At 39.5% G+C, this 10,049-nt stretch overlaps 1 protein-coding gene across 1 annotated transcript; it reads right to left on the bottom strand.

The window, feature by feature from the left end:
* Positions 1 to 327: 327 nt before the first annotated feature.
* hhex (hematopoietically expressed homeobox) lies at positions 328 to 6,849 on the bottom strand. The gene is made up of 4 exons (XM_053340960.1): positions 6,170 to 6,849; positions 2,444 to 2,622; positions 1,202 to 1,252; positions 328 to 1,071 (listed from the first exon to the last, which is right to left on the bottom strand). The coding sequence occupies exons 1-4, from the start codon at positions 6,570 to 6,572 to the stop codon at positions 799 to 801; spliced, it is 906 nt and encodes a 301-aa protein (XP_053196935.1). The 5' UTR covers positions 6,573 to 6,849; the 3' UTR covers positions 328 to 798.
* Positions 6,850 to 10,049: the final 3,200 nt, after the last annotated feature.

Below are 10,049 nucleotides of genomic sequence, written 5' to 3' on the forward strand. Positions count from 1 at the left end.
TGTGTGTAGGTACAGTTCTACAGTTGTTTCTCAGTAGTCACTAACAAGAACCTGCCTGCTGGTGTGTGTAATACTTTTCTTTCTTTTTTTTTAACATTCTGTGATTACATAGCTTCTGTCTGAATTGTGTAATAGCCTAATGCTTTTCAATCATTTTATTACAATAACTATTTATATATTTGTTTAATTTTGCTTCTAACCAGCTATTTAACTTAAATGAGGCATCAGACTGGAAATAGCTTACTTGTAAAACCTCAATTTGTTTTTATTTGAAATAATTCTCATTGTAATTATTTGCCACATAATCAGAAATCTAATATAACTATTTTTTTCTGCAGTAAATTTAAGAAATGCAAAATAATAAATGATCATTCCATTTGAGCTACAACTGAAAGGGACAGATTTATTATCACAAAAAAATAGTTTATTAGACATCACCAGACAAAGTAGAATTTGAGCTACATTGATTATTTAATGAAATTTCATATTTTAAAGAGAAGGCCTGTACAAGTAGGCTTAACAAAACGACATACAGTACAGAGAAATGATTTATATTCATTTACAGAAACACAGAAATAATCAACACAAAGTACAAGTGAGGGAAATCCGTTATATACAAAAAGCTTCATGACAACCTGTAAAGGCACTGGTGAGTTCAGTCTAGTTGCGGCAATTGTTCCCCAAAAAATAAGATGGGGAACTATATCACCTGTCTGTCTCCAGCGTCATAGGAGTCCAATGGTCTTCATCATCCAGCTCCACATTTCCGAGTGGGTCTGTGTGTGTGGAGCTGGTGTTTCAGAGCTGTGGGTTCAGCGTGAACTCGTCGTCGTCCTCTATGTCGAGCTCCTGGTCTGTGTCGTCTGATACTTCAGAGTCCAGCTCTGTGTGGGACTGCTGCGGGGACACGGAACGCACGCAGCGGCCCGCCTGAGCCAGCTCCGAGGCTGAGACAGTGTGTCTCTGCTCCGGACTCTGGATGCTGGACACATCGGTGGTGTCGTCTCCTTTATTACTCCTCACAGTGGAACCGTCGTCCTCCACCTCTCGCTTACCTCCCTGAGGGTTTTCCTGATGATCCAAATGGAGAGTTTTAAGAATCAAAAGGCCTGTCAGGCTGTCTTTTTAATGTCATTATTATATGTGCTTCATATTAATTCAATAAGAAATAAAATGATTGCGACATAACAGAAAGTCTCACCTGTTTTAGTCTCCGCCACTTCGCGCGTCGATTTTGGAACCAAGTTTTAACCTGAAAGACAAAAATGAGAAATGAAGGATTTATGTTTTCCATTGAAACTGAAACACAACATAGTGAAACACTATTTAAATAAAATCACACTGGATCCATCAGCTCACAGTGAACAACACACTACTGTTCAAAAGTTCCGACGTGTTTTAATCCAGTTTGTAGTTTTCAGTCATTTATCATGTATGGCTTTGACAGATAATAACGTCACATTGTGATAATAATGGGATAAAATGATCATAGTCCAGATATATTTATATCATGTTTTTCTTCTGTGTGGGTTATTTAAATATAACAGCGGCCTCCTAGTCACAGTTAGCAAACATGAAAATATATCTATTTTATTTTGCGACTATAGGTTTCATATTTTGGCTCTGATTAATTTAATTTACCGACATCAAAGCTTTGAAATGTTACCGCCATACTTTTATTACAAAGACAGTAAAACAATGAATTAGACAGTGAGAACAAAGTGTAGAATATTCTAACTGTTATTATGGAGGATTTGGAAACGGATTCGTGCATTTATTAGATCTATATTATATGCACTGCACTGCATGCCTATATTCACTTATTATAGGCTGCATTAGTAGGAGCCCAACTTGGATTTTATTGTGATTGGATAACGCTGCTGTCGGGTGGAAACACTGTAACTCCATATTTAGTTTTGGACATATTATGTTTCTGACAGTGAACATATTTTTTCATCATCAAGAGAACTTCTGACAAAAAAATCACACACATTTTTTTCTCCCATCATTGAGGCCCCTGTCTGCTGAAGGGCCTCTGCACATCCGGTCAACAGCACGACTATCTTTTAATATAGCCCTACAAACTTATGGAGGCTTTTGTTACCTAGGTTACTGGAGACGCTTCTACTGTAGTTGAAACTATTTGCAGCGGTTTCCATTTAAAGAATCGTTCTGCTGGTTTTCTATGTCTATTAGTGTTTCCGTTAAACTGCTGAGCAGATGTATCTTATAAGTATTTCTGTTACAGGATGACAGTTATTTTAGCGGGGGGAAAAACTGGGTTAGAATTTCTCCTGCTCATTTAAGAGCTGATAACATCATGCCCACATAACAAAAGCATTGCTACACAATAAAAATGACAGTGAAATAATGTGATTAGTTCATGTTTAAGGCTCAGTGCTTTATTAATATACTTTATAAATCAACTGTTTTGTGATCTCACCTGTCTCTCACTGAGCTGCAGCATCTTGGCCAGTCGTTTCCTCTCAGGAGGTGAAAGATATTTCTGCGTCTCAAACTTCTTCTCCAGCTCGATGGTCTGGTCGTTAGAGAAACGGACCTGACCGCCTTTTCTTTTATGTAAGGGCCGCTGGATGAAGGGAGTCCACAGCAGAGGTTTCCCTTCAGAGGAGGAAGACAGAGAGTAGAGGATTAATATCAGAGGATAGTCACTGTGAGTGGACCGAGTGGAAATCTGTTCTCACTCTATTCACACAGAAGAGCACAAGATGAACGGATTGACAAATCAAATAAAAACGATAGGGAAAAAAGGTGGATGTGGAAAGGGAGGAATAATGAGAGGAGAAAAAAACCCTTTCAACACACAGTTCCTTCCACGCATCTTATCTCTGGAAATCATTTCAAAACTCCACTTTTATTTTTCCACGTAACCCTTATACATACTGTTCAGTCACATTTGACCCATTTTTACATTTGACAGCTGTAAAAACACTAAATACACATTTATTTTAGCTTGACTTTTCCACAGTATACAAACATCATTTTTTAAGCTTTTGTGCAGCTGATACACATTTTATATATGCAAATGTATAAGTTTGAGCAATCAAAAATCAGCATTAAACATATGTTTGTATTCATCATATTATATCAAATGTTCTCCTGCACCATTAAATTGTTATTTTAAAAGTATTTTTCCATTGGATGAATCTAACATTTATTAGTGACTGATGGGGAATGTATGAATGTGAATTGCTGTAGAGATTAATTATAAGTCAGAATATGAACAGTATTTAATGATTAAATATAAGATTTAACTACAGAAGCAGCGCTAAGAAGTGCATCGTTATTATTATTATTATTATTTATGATGCATTATTATTAATGTTAATGTCAACAACTAGCTCATCACTTGAACAAATATCTGCTGAACTGAGCTGAAGTGTAATAGTAGAATAAAGAGGTGCAGCTGATCAGTGAATGTTGTTTTTTTTGCAGCAGTGTAATCAGGAGTGTTTTTGTCTTGTCTGGTTTCCTCTCCGGTTAATGGTCTGGAACAAACAATAGCAGAGCTGCAGCCGCCACACCGGCCTGCTGCACGCTGCCTGTCTTTAAGGAAGGTCGTGACAGAGTGAAAACTATGGCCAAATATCCGCTTCATGTGCTTCCTGCTTTGTGGTGTGATTATAGGCGATGGCATCCACCAATAGACACTCATGTCCTCTCTGCTCTCACTGACACAATACAAATCTGTTGTGGTTGAAACTGCTGTCAAAGGCCTTCTTATTGCTGCTCCTTTCCAGAGGAAGTTGGCTAATCCATAAAACAGGTCTGTGTCTCACAACTAAATATAATAAACAGAAGATTAATAGACGCACTATCTTTTTAATTGAATTAGCTTGAGCTATGAGATAGGCCTACAATTGAAGTTTATTTTAGTGGAACTGAGTAGAACTTGCTGTTTCATATTAATTATGTCCATTAATTCTAGTTATAATAGTATATAAATATAAATATATATATATATATAAATCATTTTTAAACGCATTTGAATGGTTGAGCTGCATCTGGCGCACTTTTGCGAACCTTTAATTCTACTAACAAGCAGCAGCTACAGATGTTTCAGTTCCTACAGTTTTCCTGCTAACTTATCTGTTACATTGTGGGCAAAGTAGACATAACCCGCTCATGTGTCTGTTATTATAAGATATAATAAACTTTCAACTGTTTTTCCACCACAGAAGAAACTTTATGGTGTTGTTGTAAAAAGAAATGGGACAGTATTATGTTAATGAAATGTGAATAACTACTATATACCTAAAGAAAATAAATACATGTAATAATGTAAAGGTAAGCTCATGATTGTGTTATTTGAACACATTTTTAGCCTCATGAGTCTATTCCAATTCTGACATGCGCGCTGAGTGTTTTATGAAATGTTATTTCTAATCTAATTATTCTTTGTCCATTGATGATAATGTCACATTGATAGATTTTTTTTCACCATTAAAAATGTCTACGTCACTTGAAGCACAATTTCTTTCTCTTATATCTTGTAGCCTATGAAATAAAATGCGACTTTATCTTTTCTCGTAAGATCCCATTAGGCTTGATGTGCTTGCTCTGTTTGCTTTATTTTCTTCTCGCCGCCAACCATAAAGAAAGTCAGCCACATCCTCGCTGGCCAGGCAGAGGAAGTGCAACAATATGTGAAAAACGGATCCCGGGCTATCAGAGGCCGAGTGTTTCCTGAATATGTCTGTATTGAGGATGTCGATAAAATAATCAGCAGCGTGCAGCGGGCTCCCGAGGAAGCGGCTGGCCGGGGTGAGCCAGGAAAACATTTAACAGCTTCTGAAACCAGATTTACTCCTATCGACAGGCTCACGGCTTCCGCTATGAACGGAAAAGGCCCAAGTTGTTCAGCGCAGCACAAAGTCAGACGGTCTGCTTGTCATGCTATACTTGAGAGGACTATCACTCATCACAGCCTCTAACCAAACCCTGTGAAACTGTTCCATCCACACACAATAACACTACTTTTACCTAAAGCCTGATGCGTTCACGCGCCCCAATATATCCATTTATTATTGCGATGCAGCACAGATTTAAAGCAGACACCACATGTCAACAGACAACACACTGATATATTTAGTATGTGCTGCTATGACACTTTATTATTTGTATTTATTAAAAGTTGAATCACATATAATGGAAGAGAAATCTAACATAATATTGAACTTGATTGTATTTTCTCTCTTGTTTTTTTGTTGTTTTTTTTGGGGGGGGGGGTCCTCACAAATATAAAGAAACACACACACACACACACACACACACACACACACACACACACACACACACACACACACACACACACAAGCTAACAAAATAACAAGTGATTTAGAGTCCAGTTATGTTTTAGCCACTGGCTGACTTGCTCCTCTGATGTTTCAGAACAATGGGAGTCAGGAAAACGAGTCAAGGTTGCCATACCCCCCCCCCCCCCCCCCCCCCCCCCACCCCTCCTCCCACCCTCTCAACCCCCCCTCCATCACCACCAGCGGACTGAATGGATAGAGCTGCTGCTATTGTGGCCCCAAATATGTCTGTCACAATAACAACGTGACTCATAGGTGCGTGGCCAGGCATCATGCAAAAAAAAAAGGTTCTTATTGAGAAGCAGATGAGGAAAAAAGGGCATGAGTTTCTGTCATTTACTGTGAAATCTATTTATGTCTGTTACATGTAAGAGTGTCTTGAAGTCGATATGCATGCATGGCCAAGCGTGATATACTCATGCAAAAATGGTTTCGTTTGCTTTTTTTTGGGGCTCATGCAAAGGGTAAAGAGTGTTCTTAATGCCACATCATCAAAGTCACTTTATCATTTTATTTTGCTCTGGAATGGACTAATTCAATATGTGCAATTTGTCATTATAAGACAGAACATGGACTATTGTTCAATAAGTCATGATAAAAACGCAACACACTAAATATTCAAGTATGAAAAGTGAAAAGTTTGATTCCAGAAGCAGAAACACAGTCATTAGGCCAACAGTCTAGACTATAGTGAGGTTTACGAGGAAATAACAAATATGATTGCATGTCGCCCTCACTGAAGTCAGAACACATTCACCAGACAGAAGAATATCCAGAGTAACATTTCATTCTTAACTTTAAAACTTTTACGCACGCCTTTTTGACCAACTCACCAAGTGGATCGTGCCTCAGCAGTGCCTGTGCGTACTCCCCCATGGAGCGGTGGTGCTGGTGGTGGTGGAACGGGTAGATGGAGCTGGTGAAAGCCCCAGCAGAGGCGTACGTCGCCGTCAAAGCCGCAGCCGCGTGGTGCGACAGTGCCGGGTGGATCGGTGTTGGTTCGTAAATCGGCGTCCGGTACGGCGAGATGAGACTAGTAAAAGAGGAGTTAGGTGACGGGAGAGTCGGTGTGGGGATAACCGGAGTGGAGCAGGAGGACGATGAGGAGGTGCAGGAGGAAGATGAGGTGGGAGAAGAGGAGGAGGTGGTACCAGTTCTTCCCAGAATGTCCTCGATGTAGAAGGGAGTCGGGTGAGCCGGTTGGATGGGAGTCGGTGCGTAAAGCGGGACGCTCATGGTGCTTGTCTGCTGCTGCTGCTGCTGCGCGTTAGAAGAGAAATAACGGAGAGCTGCGTCCCTTCCTTCTCTCCCAACAGCCTTCCTCTTTATCAACTATATCTCACTCACTAACACGTCTTTACATACTACCAAACTTCTGCCGTAACTTCCAGCGGAAAGCTTCACACACACAATTCCCTGTAGCAGAGCAGAGAGAGAAGACAGGACTGTGGAGGAGGCCGTTACTGTGTTTTGGTGTCCATCAGTTTGCGGTGGTGAACTAGCTGGTACTTGATCCAACTGTTGGGGCTGTTATCTGGCTGCAGGCGGAGGAGGGAGGAGATAAGTGGACGGCCGACTTCCTGCAGGTGGCCAGCAGACGTTTCTGATTGGCTTAGCAGCTCCAAATCGACCCACACATGTGATCAGATGACAGTGGTGGAGAGATAATTGTTTTCCTAAGCGAATCAGTTTTGGCAACATCTGGCAACAAGTAAACTGAAGAATCTACTGTATGGTGTGTGTGTGTGTGTGTGTTTGTGTGTGTGTGTGTGTGTGTGTGTGTGTGTGTGTGTGTGTGTGTGTGTGTGTGGCTGACATGATGGAGCAACGACACATGATACTGGTAGGAGGGTCGGGCTTTTAAACGGGGACCCCAAATACTACTCTTCAGGCGGTGAGACCATCTCATATCCGACTGTGGTTTCACTACATAGACAGTTGGTTAGCCAAACAAATCATACATATAGAAAGTCAAACATATCACTGGAGAGAGTAAACATATATCAGAAATCAAAGTAGCATATATTACAGATGTCAGGGATAAGTTAAGGAATGGATGATACATTTAAAAGTGATCTCTACTGAGAGAAATAGATGGACCCTTCTGTTGGGTTTGACTGATTTGGAATATATTACTTAAATCGTTGTATTTTGTGTAGGTGATTCATTTGGTGTAAAACATAAAATACATCTTCATATGTTTTAAGCGTTTGAAATCTATTTTCATGCTAATAAAGAGTTAGACTGTGATCCTACGGGTTTTCCATGGTGCGTTTGGGTACCGTGATACTGTGATAACCAGTGTGTCTGAACCCTGTAAAAATATCCCTTTATAGGTGAAAGTCCTGCATTCATAAACTTGCTTTAAGTACAGAATGACTGCTTTGAGAATGTTTATATATTATAATATAACATTATACTATCAGATTATTATCACTGACGCATTTGGATGTGAGCTCTACGGTAATGTTTTATCTGGTTAATTCATTAAGACTACACTGTGTTGTATTAGACGATCATAGCAGTCAGATCAATGTAGTATACATATTAAGTATGAGTTGGGATACGTAAAGTGTATGTACCTCAAAATTGTGCAGTACCATTACTTAGTTACTTACATTCTATAAATGACAAGCATAAAGAACAAGCATCACACATGCATGGTTTAAATATAGTATAATAATAATAATCATACATTGCTGTATTTAATCAGTTGGCCATATCAGCTAACATCACTTTTATTGATTGCTCTGATCTTTTTTTAAAAATCTTAAACACATATTCATTTATGTCCAAGGTATCATAATTAAATGTAGTGTGTGCATTCTCTTATAGGCTGTAATAAAATATGCAAAGAAATATCAAATCATTATCAGCAGATACTTGATTGTCGAGGATCAGGCTGAGAAATGAGATTTTCTACTTGGCTTTCCACTGAGAGCTGCTAAATAACAGTCACTTTTTACACAGAGGCTCTTCAGCCCCCCCCCCCCCCCCCCTCTCTCTCTCTCCTGCAACTCCTCGTGCCCCTGCTTCTTGCCTGTTCAGCAGACTCTCCATGCCCTTTTGCACATAGCTTACTGACACATCCACAGAAACAGAGCAGCAAGTCAAAGCATACACTGCTGAGTGTTTGGACTGTCTCTCTCAACTTCACCTCTAATGATTGTCACTCTTTTTTGGCCATTTTTTGTGTTGTAAGAAAAATAAACGAAAGTGGCTCTTTTGATACCACCCAATTAAAACAATTAACTTTCCCAAATATGTTTTTCTAGGCATATTATATGTACTTTAATGATATTATGTTATTATGTATTTCCCTATATCGAGGTCAGTTTCAAACCCTCCAAATTTCAATGGAATAAAATTCAGCTGAAGAAATACTCTTATTGATTTATTGATTGATATTTGTTGGTCTACATACAGGTATCTAATAAAATACTGTAATAAACCTGTACAATGACCTCTGTCCAGGTCACTGTAATCCAGCAGTGTGGCCCGGGTTTTACGCGCGGCACAAACGAGCGTTAAACAGATCTTTGACTAATCAAACAGCTTGGAGCTTTATCATTAACAATGTAACACAAGTGAACTGCAATCCACATCCCTTAACTGTGTAGCTGAATGGCGAGTGATTAACTCATGATTTAAATGTTTGCCTTGTTCCTGTGAAATCCACATATCACTGTGGTTAGAGTGATATGCTTATGACAACGGTTTTAAATGCAAATCGCTTGAACACTTCAGTAGGTACATGTTTATTCGCTCTCTATGTTTCCACGTTAAACAATAACGGATAACTTGTGTTTATGAGCTGCTATGCTTCTGATGGATCCAGCTGCACGTGTCATCTGGAGGTTCTTTTTATTAGCAGGTGAATTCGTTCGTGACATGGTCATCACAAGTCACGCTTCAGTGTTGGGAGGAAGCCTATTGCTTATCACTGATAAATGTGCTCACTTATCCAATCCAATGCTTCGATTTTCTGATGCGTCTTTAAAGCGAGCACCGCTAACTGACAACTTTCGAACGGCTGTAATTTAGATAAAGTGGACTCAGAGAGCAAACAGGGATATGAGCAGCCTTGAAGACATGAAAGAAATCACCAAACGGCTAATATTTGGACTGAGACAATCATTGCAGCTCATTGATCCAGCCAGCTCCCCGTGGCGTCAGACCCCTGTCCAAAAAACGATTGATAACTTGTGAGCAGAGGCGCTACAGCAGCTCCTTAGCAGCTGGCGCCATATATCTCACCATTAACTATATGGAGAACGACTCAAAGCTACAACTTCTCAAGTATCCTAAAGAGAATTTAACATTGTATTATTATTCATATGTACGATCCTTAAGGTGTTACCTGAACACACCATGAAAAAGCTTTTTGGTAATGAAGGACACAATGCCCAACTGTGGTATTCTTCATCAGTTCAGCACAAACCAGTTCTACTTTTGACTGTTTGTTTCCCCCTAAACTATTTTTTCCCCTCCATTGGTTTCCTAATTATAGAAGCACATTACTGCTGGGAAAAACAAAAGTCACAAATGATTACAATAACAATAATCATAAGATACGCTATAAGCTAGTAGGGGAGAATGGGGTTGGTAGTCACACTTTTGGCTTTCCTTTGAATTCTGAGTAGATTGCCTTTTATTTTGTAATGACAGTCTAAAGTGTCAGGTAGGAATAGAGAGGTTTTACTCTTCTTCAGC

This window comes from Scomber japonicus, chromosome 20 (genome assembly GCF_027409825.1).
Source record: "Scomber japonicus isolate fScoJap1 chromosome 20, fScoJap1.pri, whole genome shotgun sequence".
Taxonomy (NCBI): domain Eukaryota; kingdom Metazoa; phylum Chordata; class Actinopteri; order Scombriformes; family Scombridae; genus Scomber; species Scomber japonicus.